Source organism: Acinonyx jubatus, chromosome D4, assembly GCF_027475565.1.
Source record: "Acinonyx jubatus isolate Ajub_Pintada_27869175 chromosome D4, VMU_Ajub_asm_v1.0, whole genome shotgun sequence".
Classification (NCBI taxonomy): domain Eukaryota; kingdom Metazoa; phylum Chordata; class Mammalia; order Carnivora; family Felidae; genus Acinonyx; species Acinonyx jubatus.
Window position 1 is genome coordinate 51,330,594 of NC_069391.1, and position 20,583 is coordinate 51,351,176.

The window sequence follows — 20,583 nt, forward strand, 5'->3', positions numbered from 1 at the left end:
AAGGATGCAAAGAAAAAGGTACCTCTGTGCACTGCTGGTGTGAATTTAAATTGGTACAACCACAGTATGCAGGTTCCTCTAAAGATTAAAAATAGAACTACCACATGATCCAACAACTCCACTTCTGGGTGTGTATCCAAAGGGAACAAAAACACTACTTTGAAAAAACCTATGTGCTCTTATGTTCAACACAGCATAATAGCTAAGATATGGAGAAAACCTACATGTCCATTGAGATACACACACACACACACACACACACACACACACACACACACACAAGAATACTATTCAGCTATTTAAAAAAGTGAAATCTTGCCATTTGTGACAACATGGATGAACCCTGAGACCATTATGCTAAATGAAATGTCAGACAGAAAAAGACAAATACTGTACGAACCTTCTTATATGTGGAATCTAAGTCAAACAAACCAAACCAAAACCAAACTCATGGATATAGAGAACAGATTGGTGGTTTCAAGAAGTGGGGGGGCAGGTATGGAGAAATGGATGAACTGTTTTTTCTTTTTTTAGTTTAAATAAATTGAATAAAAAATTTTAAAAAGCACACAGAATGAGATATTAGGTGGCTACTATCAAAAATATAACAAGTGTTGGCAAGAATGTGGAAAAATTGGAACCCTTGTGCACTACACAAGGGACTGTAAAATGGTGGAACTCTATTCTGTCAAACGCTCTATGCCTCTATTTCTACACTAATCATGATGTTTTATTTACCACAGCTTTATAACATGTTTTGGTGTTTGGTAGGGAAAATATTCCTCTCTTTGTCCATTCTTTTTCATTAGCCATCTTTATTCCTACTTGTCAGTTATTTTTTTTAGGTTTATTTATTTACTTTGAGGGAGAGAGAAAGCGAGATCGGAGGAGGGGCAGAGAGAGAGAGGGAGAGAGAGAATCCCAGGCAGGCTCCACACTGTCAGTGCAGAACCAAATGCAGGGCTCATACTCATGAACCGTGAGATCATGACCCAAGCCTAAATCAAGAGTCAGACGCTTACCCAATTGAGCCACCCAGGTGCCCCTTTAGTTATTTTTGTAGAATCGATTTGTCAGTATCTAGAACTGCGCTGACATTTAGATTAACTTTGGAATAAATTCTCACATTTACAGTATTGATTGTTACTATTCTTAAAACAGTATTTATTCCACTTATTTAATAGTTGATTTATGTCCTCCAGTGTTTTTTAGTCTGCTTTATAGGTTTCTTCCATTTGTTAAAACATTTATTCCTGGGTATTTAATAGTTATTTTTATTATTGTAAATAAAAATTTTAAAATAGCATTTTAAAATATATTATTACTTGTAAAGGCTACTTTATTTTGTTGGTTGACCTTTGTTTAGAACTTATTGCTGAATTATCTAGTTAGTTCTAATAGCTCATGAGTTGATTCTCTTGGATTTTCTATGTCCAAAAACATGTCACTGACAATCACATTTTGGCTGTATACATCCCGTAATTATATATTTTTCTTGTGTATTTTCATTTACAAGAATCTATAGAACCAGTGTTAATAGTAGCAATGAAAGAGACATCTGTGCCTCATTCCTAAGTGGATACTGCTTTTGGTCTCTATATTCTAAGATGGCTCATCAGCATATCTAAATTCTTGCAAGTAATAACAAGGAAAAAAGGAGAAGGTATACACCTTCCTTTTAAAGCCCCAAAACACAGTGGGACAAAAAAACCTGAGACTAACCAAATGTAGAAGAAAAGAAGGACAGCTTCATTTTGCTTGTGTCAGCCTATCACCCAGGCCGGTGCTGCTCAGCATAGACAGGGAACTACCAATATGAAAAGAGTTCCCTCCCCTCCCTGGGAAAGGGAGAGTGGGGTGAGCAATCAGCTTCCCCAGCCTTTTGATGCACTGCAAGAAGGAGCCACTTCAGTTTCACGTGACCCAGAGACTGGCACAAGTGAGGTGTACAGAAATGGCCTGGAACAAGGAAAAAGGGCTTGGGCTACCAGTATCAGACATGTGGCAGGCACAACCTCGTTTCACAGTGGCCTGTTCTGCAGAGGACCCCAACAGCTTTTGCTGCTGAAAAAAACCAACGACCAGGATAGCCCTCATGCACTCCCTGAAGATTTCACCATAGCATTTCCTCCACACAGGTTTTCACAGCACATTAAAGGATCATACACCATGGGGCCAACATTTGCAAACCAATAAATGTGACATACTACAATGAGTGAAGGATAACAATCACATGATCATCTCAATAGAGGCAGAAAAAGCATTTGACAAAATTCAACAATCCTCTCATGATAATAACTCTCAACAAAGTGGTTATAGAAGGGACATTCCTCAACATAATAAAGGCTATATATGACAAGACCACAGCTTACATCATCCCTGACAATGAAAAGTTGAAAGCTTTCCCTCTAAGATTAGGAACAAGACAAGGGTGCCACTGTCACCACTCTTATTCAACATAGTACTGGAAGTCTTAGCTAGAGCAATTAAGCAGCAAAAAGAAATCAAAGGCATCCAAATCAGAAAGGAAGAAGTAAAATTATCTCAGTTTTTCCATGACATGATATTATATAGAGAAAATCCTAGAGACTCCACTAAAAACTCATTAAAAAGAATCAAGTTCAGCAAGTTGCAGGATGCAAAATCAACATACAAAAATTAATTGTGTGTTTATATACTAACAACAAAACACTGGAAAAAATAAAGGAAACAATCCCATTTCCAATAGCACTCAAAACAATAGGAAGTGAAAAATCTATATACACTGAAAACTGTAAGACACTGATGAAAGAAACTGAAGAAAATGCCAGTAAATGGAAAGATATCCCATGTTCATGGATGGGAAGAATTAATATTGTTAAAATGTCCATACTATCCAAAGCCACCTATAGATTCAATGCAATCCCTATCAAAATTCCAACATCATTTTTCACAAAAATAGAAAAACTATCCTAAAATTTATATGGAAACACAAAAGACCTGAATAGTCAAAGCAATCTTGAGAAAGAACAAAGCTGGAGGCATCATACTTCCCAATTGGAAACTTTATACAACTCATTCAACTCAATAGCAAAAATCCAAATAATCCAATTTAAAATGGACAAAGGACCAGAATAAACATTTTCACAAAGAACACATACAAATAGCCAACAAGTACATTAAAAGGTACTCAATCTCAGTAACCATTGGGAAAATGCAAGTCAATACCACAATGAAATATCACTTCACACCTGTTAGAATGGCTATTACCAAACAGGTAAGAGATAACAAATGTTGGCAAGGATGTGTTGAAAACGGAACCCTGTGCAGTATTGGTGGGAATGTGAATTGATACAGCCATTATGGAGAACAGTATAGAAGTTCTTCAAAAATTAGAAGTAGAATTACCATATGACCCAGCAATCCCACTTCTGGGAATATATCCGAAGAAAATGAATACAGGATCTGAAAGAAATATCTGTACCCTCATTTTCATTGCAACATTATTCACAATAGCCAAGACATAAAAACAATCTCAGTGTCCATCTATGGATGGATGAATGGATGAAAGAAAATGCAGTGTATATACATGCAATGGAATATTATTGAGCCGTAAAAAAGGAGGAAATTCTGCTATTTGTGGCAACATGGATGGACCTTGGAGCATTATACTAAGTGAAATAAGTCAGACAGAGAAATACAAACACCATATTATTTCTCTTACATGTAGAATCTAAAGCTGAATTCATAGAAGCAGAGAGTAGAACAGTGGTTGCCAGGGTCTGAGGGGTGGGGGAAATGAGACATTGATCAAAGGGTACAAACCTCCAGTGATAAGAAAAATAAGTTCCAGGGTGTAATATACAGCATGGTGACCACAGTTAACAAAAGTGTATTGTATACTTGCAAGTTGCCTGGAGAATACATTTTAAATGTCTTTACCATAACAAGAACAACAACAATAAAATGGTAATTATGTGAGGTGTGAAGAATGTGTTAACCTTACTGTGGTAAACATTTCATGATATGTACATATACCACATCATTACACTGTACACCTTAAATTATACAATGTTATATGTCTAGTAAATATCAATAAATCTCAGAAAAAATAGAAAAAAATCATAATTAAGAGACTAGACCGTGCCAAAATATTAACAATTGTACATATAAAAATAAAATTATAGTCCTCCACAAATGTTCTCACTAAAGAAGCAAGAAATTTATATGCCCAAAACATCTTACTAAATCTTTTCAAAGCAAGCACATATTGGTAATTAAATGATTTAAGCCTCCAGCTAAATGTTGTTCTTTGGCTGATATTTATTTCAGAGCTAACAAAAACCATTGAGAAGATGGAATTTGGCATACGACTCTCACATATAAGCACATTAACAAACTTATATCAGGGCTCAATCAAATTGAGCAAATACTTCTAGGAATTTCCCTTATGGGTTTTATTCAGTTACTAGGAGAATTTAAAGCCTCAGTTATGCCACATATATCCAGGCCACACGCTCAGAGCACTTGATTTTACCCCAGGGCAAAATTCCGTATTCAAGACTAGATCTAGAACAGATGGCCACTCCACCTCTTCTATAATCTGGTGTACCCTATGAAAAATGAAAAGACTAAAGGGAACATAGATTCCACAACAGGGCCAGAACAAACATTGTTGTTATTAATACTACTAATAATATTCATTAGGTACTTTGGTGTACATGATACACCCGGATAAGCTCTGTACAGAATGAGTCCTAGTCATTACAATGTTCCATGTAGGAACCATGTACATTCTTTATGCTCTTTAAGGAATGTGCTTCTTGCCTTCACAGAGTTTTCAATCTAAGCAGTGATTATGTGTCTAATACCTTTCTTGAGCCAGATATAAAATCAATTCCTCAGAATTTAATGAACCCTATTGCATGCCAGTACTTTGGGGATAATGAATGACAATATGTTCAGTGGGAAGGAGAACCATGCAAAGGCAGGAATGAACGCACTACGGGGAAAGCTGGAAAGAAGAGGAGAAGGAGATGAGATTCAGAGCAAGAGAGGGTCAAATTACAGAAGGTTTTAAATTCTTAGAAAGCTTAGATCTTATACAGTCAGTAAAGATTTAGGAAGTCATTGATGGTATGTAGCCTCAGATAGTGGCTCCTGAGTATTTCCAGCTGGTCCTAGGGCCATATGCACAAGGAAGTGAAGGATGATAGTCCTCTCATTTCTCAGAGCCAAATGTCCAGTCTTTTCCAATGTTTCTGGTTTGGCATTAGTTTGCTGGTTGCCTTTTATTAGAAAAGTGGATTAAACAGCGTAAGTAGTGCCAGTATTAACTACATATTGGCCCTAAAACACAGTTAAGAAAAACAAACTTCAAATTACCATTAGGGTTCTATGAAACACCAAACTATATGTACTGTTATATAGATTCAATTGATAAAAACAATTTAAGGCAGCATTTTAAAAACTGTATTATGCATAATAATCACCTAACAGTAAATTCAGGTTATTGGCCCCACTCCCACCAAGATTTTGATTTGATAAATTTGGAGTCCCAAATTATGCATTTTATTTAAAAGGAATAGAATCACCTGATTCCAATGCAGCTAATCTAATACCAAACTGAAATAAAGTGGAAAACTTCTGAAAGAGTACTAAAAATGGCTTATCAATACCTTTTATATTTTCCTACTATGTAATGTTACTCAAATTACAAAGACATGAAACCACAGAAATCCTGAATTTATCTATTAAGACATTTATACTTTACATAATTGGTGAAAAATATGAAGGATTAATAGGTCACTCTTCAACAGTTAAAAATTAGATACTTTATCATTAAACATCATTCAAATCATTAGACAAAAATAAAAACTTTGTTTTTTAAAAGACAACTTTTGCTAACTTACTTTCTGTGAAGAAGTATACCTATTACAATATCACAAAGGTTATTATAGACTTCAGTGTGTAATAGCCATATATGTAGTCATAACATTCATTTTTCTATTTTTAAAACTTCTGGTTATCAACTCTTTTTAAAAAGGACACATTCAAAGAATATTTCAGGAAAAATAATAATTTGTATTCAAATAAATCTTACTATTACATATTTCATATTTTACATCTTGGCTATAAATGCAACAAACAGAACCCTAACGTGAATATAAAACAAGAAAACAAAGGCTTATGAAACTAAAAGTCGTAATAAAAATGGTTTTACATCATGAGTAATGACAATATTCAATGAGAGTGCTATTCATAAGTTAAACAGTGAGACTACTCAACAAGTATTTGGAAGAAATGACACTTTAAATCTGGAAAAGGTAAATTATGTTTATTAAAATTAATACTCTGCAATCATTTGGGGTCCTCTGAGGCAAGGCTTATTGTTTGACTTTATATCAGTTGAAACCTGATATAAAAGAGATAAAACACATAAAGTGTTTTATTCCATTCATTTTGTAGATATTTTTAAAATGAGAAAACTCCCAAGGTATCTATGATTTCCAAAGAAACAAAGTAAGGGATTTGTTCTAAATGGGGTACTAACAGTGGTATAAAATTTTATAAGCAGGAGGGGCCAAGTTGGTGGAGCAGCCTGAAAGTTCTCAGCTTCTCTCATCCCTGAAATGCAGCTAGATCAGCACCAAACCATTTTGCACACCTACAAAACTGACCTGAGGATTAGCACAACAATCTACATAACTTGAACCACAGAACTGGCAGGTATGCAGTGTGGAGAGGTGAACTGGGGGAGACAGAAGCTGCAGAGGGCAGGGAGCTGTTTTTGTGGAGAGAGGACACAGAAAGAAGGGAGAGTCCAGGAAAAGCACTACCCCTGAAAGAAGCTGAGAGAAAGAGAAAGAGTGACTGAACAAGAAAGGGAGAGAGGAGAAAGCAGAGGGTTTCAGTACCACTAGGACTCTATCGGAAGCAGTGTTGAAAATTCCACAGGTCAATACCTGGCCATGCTCTGGGTGGGAAGGGTGAATCTCCAGGAGCAGGAAGTGAGGTCTGAGGGGTCCGTGGGCCACATGGGGAGAGGTGGTTCCCTTGCCAGGAGCACATTTGGTAGAGGCTGTGGGGCCTCCCCACAGGCAAAGGTCCCAGTGATCCTGGAGAACAGCCACATTTGCTGGGATTGGAAAAAAGATGCCAGGGGGCAGTGAAATCTGGTGCCAGCTGCGTGTTGTGTTTTGCCATAATTTCTAAACCTCTGCTACCTTGCAATCCCACAAACTTTTCCTGGGGCAAGCAGGCACCCAGCCACAATCACTGAGCCTCTGCAGCAGCATGACCCTATGATGTTCCCAGGGGGAAGCTGGCACCTGGCCATTGCTCCACAAGACCCTCCCCCAGAGGGGCGTAGTGGGTCCATGAGGCTGGGCTCTCAGAGGTGAGGGGTTTGGAAACACAGCCCCATATGAGATATAATTCAGGAAGGAGGTGCTGCCTAGTGGGCCGATGCTTGGACGCAGTCAGTGTAGAAGCAGAGAGTGAATGGGAGCCGGAGACAAAGTTAGGGGTTCTTGATTGCTGGTTAGTGAGAGTGCAGAGTTCTGATACCAGACACTGGAAAGCTGGGTGACTCCATTTTTACCACTTGTGCACATGTGCATACCCCTGCACTCATGCCACAAGGATCCACCCCAGTAAGCTACACAGTGCCACCTACTGGAGAACAGACCTGTAACACCAAGCCCTCCCCAACTGCGCCAACCAAGCTCAGCCCTTAGAGGACCACCATAAGTCTCCCCTCCTGCTTAGTGTATGGACTATAAAGTGCTGTATAGTTATACTTCTAGGGGAAATTGGATGTAATTTCATTCGGATTTCATTCTGCTCACTGGTCCTATTTGGGTTTTTTTGGTTTTGGTTTTTGTCTTTTCTTTCCTTTTTCTTTTCTTATTTTTGGATACAGAAAGAGAAAAAAAAAATTATTTTGTTTTTTTAAATTAAAACATTTTTTACAGTTTTTTAATACTTTTCTTAATTCTGTTACTTTCTTCATTTTATTCTATTCTATTGTATACATCTTTAAAAAATTTTTTTTACGTTTATTGTTTTTTGATAGACCAAGAAAGACAGAGCACAAGTGGGGGAGGGGTAGAGAGAGAGGGTGACACAGAATCCAAAGCAGGCTCCAGGCTCTGAGCCGTCAGCACAGAGCCTGACGCGCACAGAGCCTGATGCGGGGCTCAAACTCACAAACTGCGAGATCATGACCTGAGCCAAAGTCAGACGCTTAACCAACTGAGCCACCCAGGCACCCCTGTATACATCTTTTTAAAATTTTAAACATTTTCTTACTTTTTTTTCCCTTTGCCTTTCCTTCCCTTTTTTCTCTATTCTATCAAGCTTTTTCCAACAACCAAACCAAAACACACCTAGAACTAGCTTCCTTTATAAGAATTTTTCTGTTGTTTTTAATTCTTTAGTTTTAATTTTCTATTTTATTAATTCTTTTCCTTCCTCCAAAGTGACAAAACAAAGAAATTTACCCCAAAAGAAAGGGCAGGAAGAAATGACAGCCAGGGAGTTAATCAACACAGATATAAGCAAGGTATCTGAAGTACAATTTAGAATCACGATAATAAGAATACTAGCTGGGGTTGAAAAAAAGCATAGAATCCCTTTCTGCAGAGATAAAAGAAGTAAATCTAGTCAGGATGAAATTAAAAATGCTATAACTGAGATGGAATCTCAAATGGATTGACGGTGGCAAGGATGGATGAAGCAGAACAGTGAATCAGCGATATAGAAGACAAAATTATGGAGAATAGTGAAGCAAAAAAAAAAAAGAGGAAAGTAAGGCAAAAGAGCGCAATATAAGAATTAGAGAACTCAGTGACTCATTAGAGAGGAATAACATCCAAATCATAGGAGTCCTAGAAAATGAAGAGAGAGAAAGAGGGGTAGAAGTTTTATGTTAGCAAGTCATAGTGGAAAACTTTCCTAACCTGGGGAAAGACACAGACATCAAAATCCAAGAAGCAGAGAACTCCCATTAGATTAAAAAAAACCCAACCAGTAACAAGGCATATTATAGTCAAATTCACAAATACACAGACAAGGAAAGAATTATGAAAACAGCAAGGGAAAAAAGTCCTTAATCTATAAGGGAAGACAGATCAGGTTCATAGCAAACCAATCCACAGAAACTTGGCAAGCCAGAAAGGGGTGGTAGGATATTTTCAACATGCTGAATTGGAAAAATATGCAGCCAAGAATTCTTTATCCAGCAAGGCTGTCACTGAAAGTAGAAGGAGAGATTAAAAGTTTCCTAGATAAACAAAAACTAAAGGAGCTGGTAACCATTAAACCAGCCCTACAAGAAATTTTAAGGGGAACTCTCTGAGGGGAGAAAAGAGGAAACAAAACAAAACAAAACAAGACCAAAAGCAACAAAGACTAGAAAGGACCAGAGAACATCACCAGAAACTCCAACTCTACAGGCAACACAATGGCAATAAATTCATATCTTTCAGTACTCACTGTAAATGTCAATGGACTAAATGCTCCAATGAAAAGACATAGGATAATAGAATGGATAAGAAAACAAGATCTATCTATATGCTGTTTACTAGAGACCCATTTTAGACCTAAAGACACCTTCAGATTGAAAGTAAGGGGGTGGAGAACCATCTATCATACTAATAGTCACCAAAAGAAAGCCAGAGTACCCATACTTCAATCAGACAATCTAGATTTTAAATTAAAGACTGAAACAAGAGATGAAGAATGGCATTATATCACAATTAAGGGGTCTATCCACCAAGAGGATCTAACAATTGTAAACATTTATGCCCCCAATGTGAAACATCCAAATATATAAATCAATTAATCACAAACATAAAGAAACTCATTGATAATCATACCATAATAGTAGGGGACTTCAACATCCCACTTACAGTAATGGACAGATCATCTAAGCAGAAAAGTCAACAAGGACAATGGCTTTGAATGACACACTGGACCAGATGGACTTAACAGATATATTCAGAACATTTCATCCTAAAGCAGCAAAATACACATTCTTCAGTGCACATGTAACATTCTCCAGAATAGATCACATAATGGGACACAAATCAGCCCTCAACAAGTACAAAAAGATCAAGAACATACTGCGCATATTTTCAGACCATAACGCTATGACACTTGAAATCAACCACAAGAAAAAAGGTGGAAAGATAAATACTTGGAGACTAAAGGATATTCCACTAAAGAATGAATGGGATAACCAAGAAATTAAAGAGGAAATTTAAAAGTACATGGAAGTCAATGAAAATGATAACATGATAGCCCAAAACTTCTGAGATGCAGCAAAGGCAGTCATAAGAGGGAAGTAAATAGCAACCCAGGCCTTCCTAAAGAAGGAAGAAAGGTCTCAGATACACAACCTAACCGTACACCTTAAAGAGCTGGAAACAGAATAGCAAATAAAACCCCAAACCAGCAGAAGACAGGAAATAATAAGATTAGAGCAGAAATCAATGCTATTGAAATAAAAACAAAACAGTCGAACGGATCAATGACACCAGAAGCTAGTTCTTTGAAAGATTAACAAAACTGATAAACCCCTAGCATGTGTGACCAAAAAGAAAAAAGAAAGGACCTATATAAATAAAATCAAGAATGAAAGAGGAAAGATCACAACCAACACTGCAGAAATAAAAACAATAATAAGAAAATATTATGAGCAGTTATATGTCATAAATTGGGCAATCTGGAAGAAATGGACAAATTATTAGAAACATATACACTACATAAACTGAAACAGGAGGATATAGAAAATTTGAACAGACCCATAACCAGTAAAGAATTTGAATTAGTAATCAAAATCTCTCAAAAAATAAGAGTCCAGGGCCGACGGCTTTCCAGGGGAATTCTACCAAACATTTAAAGAAGAGTTAGCACCTATTCTTTTGAAGCTGTTCCAAAAATAGAAATGGAAGGAAAACTTCCAAACTCATTCTATGCAGCCAGAACTACCTTGATTCCAAAAGCAGACAAAGACCCCACTAAAAAAAAGGAGAACTACAGACCAATTTCCCTGATGAACATGGATGCAAAAATTCTCAGCAAGACACTAGCCAACCAAATCCAACATAACATTAAAAGAATTATTCACCATGATCAAGTGGGATTTATACGTGGGATGCAGGGCTACTTCAATATCCATAAATCAATCAATGTGATAAATCACATTAAGAAAGAATATGAACCACATAATCCTCTCAATAGACACAGATAAAGTATTTGACAAAATACAGCATCCTTTCTTGATAAAAGTCCTCAAGAATCTAGGGATAAAGGATCATACCTCAAGATCATAAAAGCCATAAACAAAAGACCCACCGCTAATATCATTCTCAATGGGAAAAAATTGAGAGCTTTCCCCCTAAGGTCAGGAACACGGCAGGGATGTCCATTCTCACCACTGTTATTCAACCTAGTATTGGAAGTCCTAGCCTCAGCAATCAGACAACACAAAGAAGTAAAAGGTATCCAAACTGGCAAGGAGGAAGTCAAACTTTCACTGTTCGCGGATGACATGATACTCCACATGGGAAAGCCAAAAGATTCCACCAAAAAACTTCTAGAACTGATTCATGAATTTAGCAATGGCACAGGATATAAAATCAATGCACAGAAATTGGTCACATTCCTATACACCAATAATGAAGCAGCAGAAAGAAATCAAGGACTTGATCCCATCACAACTGGACTAAAAACCATAAAACACTTAGGAATAAACCTAACCAAAAAGGTGAAAAATCTATACACTGAAAACTATAGAAATGTCATAAAAGAAACTGTAGAAGACACACAAAAAAAAGGGAAAAATATTCCAAGCTCATGGATTGGAAAAACAAATTGTTGCAAAGTCGATACTATCCAAAGCAATCTACATAGTCAAAGAAATCCCTATCAAAATAACACCAGCATTCTTCACAGAGCTAGAACAAATAAACCTAAAATCTGTATGGAACCAGAAAAAATCCCGAAGAACCAAAGCAATCCTGAAAAAGAAAACCAAAGCTGGAGGCATCTCAATTCCAGACTTCAAGCTGTATTACAAAGCTGTAATCATCAAGACACTATGGTACTGGTACAAAAACAGATGCACAAATCAATGGAACAGAATAGAGAATGCTGAAATGGACCCACAGACATATGGCCAATTAATCTTTGACAAAGCAGGAAAGAATATTCAATGGAATAAAGACAGTCTCTTCAGCAAATGGTGTTGGGAAAACTGGACAGCAACATGTGGAAGAATGAAGCTGGACCACTTTCTTACACCATACACAAAAATAAACTCAAAATGGATGAAAGGCCTAAATGTAAGACAGGAAGATATCAAAATCCTAGAGGAGAAAGCAGGCAAAAACCTCTTTGACCTCAGCCACAGTAACTTCTTACTCAACATGTCTCCAGGGGCAAGGGAAACAAAAGCAAAAATGAACTATTGGGACCCCATCAAAAAAAAAAATGCTTCTGTACAGCAAAGAAAACAATCAGTAAAACTAAAAGGTAACCGATGGATTGGGAGAAGATATTTGCAAATGACATATCAGATAAAGGGTTAGTATACAAAACCTATAAAGAACTTATCAAACTCAACACCCAAAAACAAATAATCCAGTGAGGAAATGGACAAAAGACATGAATAGACACTTTTCCAAAGAAGACATCCATCCAGATCACTAACAGACACAATGAAAAAATGCTCAACATCACTCATCATCAGGGAAATACAAATCAAAACCACAATGAGAAACCTGTCAAATTGGCTAAAATTAACAACTCAGACAATGACAGAGGTAAGAGGAACACTTTTGCACTGCTGGTAGGGATGCAAACTGTGCAGCCACTCTGGAAAACAGTATGGAAGTTCCTCAAAAAATTAAAAATAGAACTACCTTATGACACAGCAACTGCACTACTAGGTATTCATCCAAAGGATACAGGTGTGTTGTTTCGAAGGGGCACATGCACCCCAATGTTTATAGGAGTACTATCGACAATAGCCAAAGTATGGAAAGAGCCCAAATGTCCATCAACGATTGAATGGGTAAAGAAGATGTGGTATACTATACAATGTAGTATTACTTGGCAATCAAAAAGAACAAAATCTTGACATTTGCACCAACACGGATGGAAGTAGAGTGTATTATGCTAAGCGAAATTCATCAGAGAAAGACAAGTATCATATGACTTCACTCATATGTGGAATTTAAGATACAAAACAGATGAACATAATGGAAGGGAAGCAAAAACTATAAAAATATGGAGGGGGACAAAACACAAGAGACTCTTAAATATAGAGAAAAAACTGAGGGTTGCTGGAAGGGTTGTGGGTAGAGGGATAGGCTAAATGGGCAAGGGGTATTAAGGAGGACACTTGTTGGATGAGCACTGGGTGTTATATGTAGGGGATGAATCACTGAATTCTACTCCTGAAATCATTATTGCACTATATGCTAATGAACTTGGATGTAAATTAAAAAGTAAATAAAAAAATAAAAAATAAATTAAAAAAAATTTTAAGAGCCAATTTTTAGAGGAATAAAGAATAGAAATAGTAGTGGGGTTATTAGGGGAAGAAGACAGGAAGTAGCATTGTTATTTTATTGTATAGTTTAAATTTTCCTTTTATAAAGATACCATAAATTGAAAATATATCATATACTTAAGTAAATTTCTAGGGCTATGCTATGTCAGTTCTTTTAAATTTTTTAAAAACATTTTTATGTTTATTTATTTTCGAGAGAAAGAGAGAGGAGAGCCACAGCACAAGCAGGGGACAGGCAGAGACTGAGACACACAAAATCTGAAGCAGGCTCTAGGCTCTAAGCTCTCAGCACAAAGCCTGATGCGGAGCTCAAACACATAAACTGTGCCTGAGCTGAAGTCAGACGTTTATCCCTATACTTATTTCATCCATCCCCCCTCCCCCCCCACCTCTCGCCTAGTAATCAGCAGTTTGTTCTCCAAGTTAGGAATCTTGTTTTTTTGTCTCTTTTTTCTTGGTTCATTTGTTTTGTTTTTCAAATTACACATGAGTGAAATAATATGGTATTTATCTTTCTCTGACTTTGCTCACCTAGCAATATACTCTCTAGGTCTATCCATGTTGTTGCAAATGCAAGATCTTATTCTTTTATATGGCTGAGTAATACTTCATTGTACATCTATATACCACATTTTCTTTATCCATTCATCCATTGATGGGACACTTGGGTTGCTTCTATAATTTGATTATTATAAATAATGCTGCAATAAGCTTAGGGGTCTATATATCTTTTCAAACTAGTTTTTCATATTCTTTGAGTGAATACCCAGTAGTGGAATTCCTGGGTTATATGATAATTCTATTTTTAATTTTTTGAGGAACCTCCATACTGCCTTCCACAGTGGCTGCACCAGTTTGCATTCCCACTAATGGTGCGTGAGGGTTCCTTTTGTCCATACCCTCACCAAAACTTGTTGTTTCTTATTATTGATTTTAGCCATTCTGACAGGTAAGAGGTGATATCACACTGTGGTTTTGATTTGCATTTCCCTGATGATGAGTGATATTGAGCATGTTTTAATGTGGTGGCCATCTGGATATCTTCTTTGGAGAAATGTCTGTTCATGTCTTCTGCCCATTTTTTAATTGAGTTACTTGTTTTCTTGTGTGTTGAGTTGTATAAGCTGTTTATATATTTTGGATACTAACTCTTATCAGATATGTCATTTGGAAGTATCTTCTCCCATTCAGTAGGTTATCTTTTAGTTTTGTTGATGGTTTCCTTCACTGTGCAAAAGCTTTTTATTTTGATGTAGTTTCGACAGTTTATTTTTACTTTTATTTCCCTTGCGTCATGAGACATACCTAGAAAAATGTTTCTATGGCCAATGTCAGAGAAATTATTGCCTGTGCTCTCTTCTAGGATTTTTATGATTTCATATCTTACATTTAGCTCTTCAATCCATTTTGAATTTATTTTTGTGTATGATGTAGAAAAGTGGACCAGTTTTATTCCTTTGCATGTAGCTATCCTGTTGTTCCAGCACCATTTATTGAAGAGACTGTCTTTCCCACTGCCTAGTCTTGCCTCCTTTGTTGAAGATTAATTGGCCATATGATCATGGGTTTATTTCTGGGCTCTCTATTCTATTGATATATGTCTCTATTTATGTGCCAGTACCATACTGATTACTACAGCTTTGTAGTATATGACATGCCAGTTTTTAATCATGCATGCCTTCTGAAGGACACAATGGCATGAGAACTTAATCTCATCAAAAATTGTTAAAAAAAAAAAAGAAAAAAGAACAGCGTGGTTACAGGAGAAAAGAGAGAAAGAGTTGCTTTCCCACTGTAATCAAACTACTTTGGTGATTATTTTTAAAGGCCAAAGAAGTATCATCAAAATCTCATATTTCTGGGGCACCTGGGTAGCTTGATCAGTTGGGTGTCCAATCTTGATTTCAACTCAGGCCATGATCTCATGGTTTGTCAGTTCGAGCTCCGCATTGGGCTCTATGCTGACAGTGCAGAACTTGCTTGGGATTCTGTCTCCCTCTCTCTCTTTCCCTCCCCCGCTTGCTTTCCTTCTCTATCAAAATAAAGAAAGATAAACTTTAAAAGAAATCTTACATTTCTAATGGAAATTTAACTTGATTAGGTAGTGATCATTACTTACCACATGCCAATTATTTTGCAAGGCACCAGGTAGATGTTGTGAAGGTGGAAATTGATAAAACATTGTCTTTGACTTTAAAAGACTCATAATCTCTCTAGTGGCAATGGATTCCTTTTCTAGCTATAATACGAGGCAGAAGAAAAGGCACCACATAGAGGTGTAAATGACTTATAGTGGGACTGAAGCAGCAGAGCAATCACCAGATTCCTGGTCCTCAGTGCCTGGTGTCTCTGAAACCAAAGCTGCTCTTCCTCAGCTCTCACAGAAGAGTTAAGGGAAGAGCTCTGTCCAAACATATGGGGCAAAACTACAGACCACAGGCCTAAAAGCTTCTTATAAAAACTTTCAAACAAACCACCTGTATCCTTCCCTTCTCCATCACCCTCAGTGGTTCCTTATAGCCAATTACTGAGCCTTTCTGGGGATTCTTCAGCTGTCAGATAATTTCTAGAGAGTACAGCCTTTGCGGGCACTTAGGTTTGTCTTCCTTTTTTTCTGCTAAGTCATTTACCATTCCTTTACCCATTCCATGTCTGACAGGCTATGGACTGGGGTTGAGATGTCTCTGAGCTTCAATAAACCTGGGACAAGTTTCTGATTGTTCCTGCTGGATTTTCAAAAGGAGAGTAGAATGGAAATGACTTAATTATTTCATCTTAGAATCTATCTTATGTGATTACTGCAATTTCATAACTGAACTAACATTAAGAAAAGAATAGTAAAAACAGGTTAGAAAATTTTAAGCTCAAGCTATAAAACCAGATCTGTTATAGACAAAAATTGAACAATGTGGAGAGTAAGGTAGAAGAAGATGTTTTATGGTTTTCAGAAAGCAGAAAGAAATCACAAAATATCCCAAATCATCTCAAGTAGGCCACCACTCTGCCTGAACTAAAGCACGAGTTAGTAAACTGCAAATAATTCAAACCTTCACAAAGATGGTGAACTCCTCCACTTTCTCATTGGCTAAGAGCAACTTCTTTTGTGCACCTTCTAGGGCCTGCTCACTTTTCAGTGCTAATCCTTGAAGATGCTTGGATGCTGCTGTTTCAATTTCTGCCATTGCAGATTCGGTCTCACTTATTTTTGATACTAGGAGACCAAGCTTGACATCCTGCAAAAGACCGGTAATCACAGAATAAAAAATAATTCATAAACATATTTAGAAGATTTAGTTATTCATGTTAGATAAAGAAATGACTTCATGATTCTTTTTATGTATGTGTTTGTTTTTATTTGGGTTAAATTGATGGTTTTTTTATTTTCAGTAAAATATGGTGAGCACATATTCTCATATATTTATCATCAAAATTAGTTTGTTTTTAAAAAATTATAAATCATTAAAGACATGGAAGCTATTTTAGACCAAAAGATCTAATATGTCAATGGAAATATTTAATTAGTTTATAAGTTTAGGTGGATCTAAAAAATTTATATCCACTTTTGCCAGTTCTTAATAGTAGTGTTCATTTAAAAGCCATTATCAAGGAGCACCTGGGTGACTCAGTCAGTTAAGCGTGCAACTTTGGCTCAGGTCATGATCTCATGGTTTGTGAGGTTGAGCCCCACATCAGGCTCTCTGCTGTCAGCATGGAGCCCTCTTCAGATCCTTTCTCTCCCTCTCTCTCTGCCCCTCCCTTGCTTGTGTGTGCCTTCTCTCTCTCTCTCTCTCTCAAAAATAAACATTAAAAAAATGAAAAAAAATTAAGATACAAAATTTGTTTCTCTAATATAGCATTACCTTTAATGTTAAACAAATGCTTAGTGTTTCATGTAGAGGTATGAACAGTTTTGTTCATAGTAATTTTGGGCAGAAAAAAATTACAGTTTTAAAAATGAAAAAGATATGGTTATATTCCATTTCTAAGCTAACATGTCTGAAAAGCATACCTTTTTTTCTAATTCCTCTTTAGTTTTTTGATACATCTGTTCAAACTGTGACTTCTCCTTTACAGCAACACTGAGTCTCTGTTTTAGTGAATCAATTGACACCTTCTTGTTGGAACACTCTTCAGTTAGTGTCTTCACCTACATTAAAAGCATAACGATAACTATTATTGGTAAAGCCATTCTAGGAGTATACTCTATTTGTTTCAACAGAAACCAAATGATCCATGAATAAGTCTAATTTCATTTATTTTCTCATAAATGATATCACATTTAAATAATAACAGCAAAAAAATATAAATGATATCAAATTCAAGTAAATTAGATTTGGAGAACTCACTATGAATGAGACTAAAATCCTTCAATCAATAGCAAAATGAAAAATGCACAAAAATGTATGAATACAATACTAATTTTAACTATGTTTCCTTTAATTACTAACCTTAACCTCCTTAAGCAGGGGATTGGTTGTCTTGAATTCTTAAGTAAGTCATGGATAACTTTCAGTTCTATCTCCAATATAACATGTACTTTTTGGATAAAATTAAATAATAATGTAACATAGTTATTATACATTTGCAAGAAGAAATAGTTTTTCTTTTTTCATTTAATGCCACTAAAGATATAATTACTTATACACAGATTCTAAGACTATATCTGAAATGATTATTAAAGTTTAAAAATCAGCAAAATTTCAGTGATAACACTGAAAAAACCTATAGGAAGTAATTATAATTTATGTGGGTGTGTGGGAAGAGAAAGAGAAAGAAAATCCACATGCATTTGTCTTCCTTATGTAAAATTTTCTTTCTTAAATCCATTTGAGCTAAGAGATACTTAGATTTTTATCTCCAACAAGTAAAGTAAGGGAGATGCTCTCTCTGGAGTGGATAACATTTAGTGAATGCCAGAGCACAAGCTGCTTTAGGAGTTGTGCAAATAGCACCTTTTTTTTTTTTTTTTTTTTTTTTTAATATCTCTTAGTCAGCAAATTGCTGATTTCTACTTTGGGGCCAGATATACAACTATGTTAAATAAAGCTCTCTTCCTAAGTATACTGAATTAAGTGTATCAAAGGAAAAAGTACACTTTTAAAAAACTGTGGTAAGTACACTTTTTAAAGATCTTCTGGTAGTTATTGGTTATTACCTTTTTCATTTAAAAATATATGCTTGGTTTTATCATAAATGTTAGTAAATTAAATAAAGCAAATAAATAATTTATAAATTGTATAAATTCAACTTTAAAATGTTGAATAAAATGTAATTACATACCCAGAAACAGTGAAAGTTTTAAAAATTAAATGTGATTATCCTCTCATGTATTTACAAATACAAAGAGAACGTGTGACTATATTATGTATGACATTTTAGAGTTTTGAATTTTAAAACAAATAACGTACTTTCAGATCAAACAATGTAATTATGTAACAGCAGACATGTATTCTATGAATATTTTCTAGGAATTTATTAAGACTGAATATTCAAGTTAAGAAGGTAAGAGAAAAGTGGTATTTTCTACTGTCAGAGAACATAAAAATTGATACCTTTTTTTCAAGATTTTCTAACATTTCATTAATACTCTCATTACTTTCCAAATTTACTTTCTGTCGAAATTTCAAGTCCTCTATCAAATGTCTTTTCATGGTTATATCCCTCTCCATTCGAGATATCCTTGAAGGGGAAAAAAGAGATTTTATAAGAGAGATAGAAAATACTGAATTTTTAAATGCTAACTGATATTAATTGCAAATTAATAAGATATTTGCATGAGATGGAGTACTGATCTATTCATACTCTGTGTACTTATAAAATCCAAAATCCAGTTGTGACTGGTAATTACAGTATAATATATATGCATTAAGGCATAAAAATTGAAGAATTGAGAAAGATTGACAAAATTTATGAAAAATTAAAATTATTATATTTAGGGGTGACTGGGTGGCTCACTTGGTTGAGCATCTGACTATTTTGGCTTGGATTGTGATCTCATGCTTGTGACGATCAGCCCCGTGTTGGGCTCTGCACTGGGATTCTCTCTCCCCTCTCTCTCTCTGCTCCTTCCCTGCTTGCACTCTCTCTCAAAATAAAAGATAAAAAATAAAATAAAATAATTATATTTAAATTATATTATTGCATTGCTCAGAAAAATCAAACTGATATTCAGAGATCATTAAAAAGCATAGCACTGATAGAAAATAATTCTGTATTTTAATAAACAAACAAATGTAAAATCTTATAATATGATACAAAAACACTAAAATTAGGCATGGTATCTTCTAATTTAATATCACGTATGATTGAACTGACATATCAGTTTAGCTTAAGTTGATGACAGATATGAAATGGTAGCTGCAGAAACAACTATTACTGTGCCTACTAAATCATAACAGGTAACATTTACTGAGTGCTCATTAGGTGCCAGTCTCTGTTACAAGTACTTTACACGCTCTCTCTTAATCTTCACAAGAATTTTATGAGCTAATACTATTAAACTGAGATACAGAGCTGGCAGGTAGAGGAACTAGGATTCAAAGACTATTTCTCTAGGGCCCTCACTATTAGAGAGTAAATAAGACTGCCTCTTATGCTAATAAATAAACTTGAAGATACTTTGTTTACAAAATTAACCAATATTTTTGTCAGTAGTTTCATCTGTTAATATCACTTCTAAGTGATCTTCACTTAAAATGTAGTATATATGTATCTGCATTATTTTGCTAATACATATGTATATATTCTCAAATTATCAGGGACAGACTCGCATTCCACCTAAACATGTTATCACCCCCTAAGCTCTCATACATCTATAAATATACAGAGAAAATCATTTTGATTCAGTGAGATAGGACATTTTAAACCCCTTTTTGTTAAAAAAAACAACACATAAAATACAAACTTTTGTAATCTTCCATTTATTTTAGAGACCAACAAAAACTTTCCTTTTCTTCCACCTTAGCTTTATAAGCTTAGGCATTAAATCCAATTTGAGATCAACCTACATATATAATTTTGGT

The 20,583-nt window shown here is 35.5% G+C and overlaps 1 protein-coding gene across 7 annotated transcripts in view; it reads right to left on the minus strand.

Moving 5' to 3' along the window:
* CNTLN (centlein) overlaps positions 1–20,583 on the minus strand; it is a 311,458-nt gene that overhangs the window by 27,736 nt on the left and 263,139 nt on the right. For 3 of the 7 annotated variants that reach the window (XM_053205061.1, XM_053205064.1, XM_053205063.1), the window contains 3 exons: positions 19,114–19,240; positions 17,571–17,708; positions 16,609–16,794 (listed from right to left, as the gene is read on the minus strand). In XM_053205061.1, the coding sequence (XP_053061036.1) occupies positions 16,609–16,794; positions 17,571–17,708; positions 19,114–19,240 (451 nt within the window). Of the gene's footprint in view, positions 1–4,130; positions 7,098–16,608; positions 16,795–17,570; positions 17,709–19,113; positions 19,241–20,583 lie in introns of those variants that run through there. The other 4 variants (XM_053205060.1, XM_053205059.1, XM_053205058.1 and 1 more) reach the window with 3 other exon arrangements.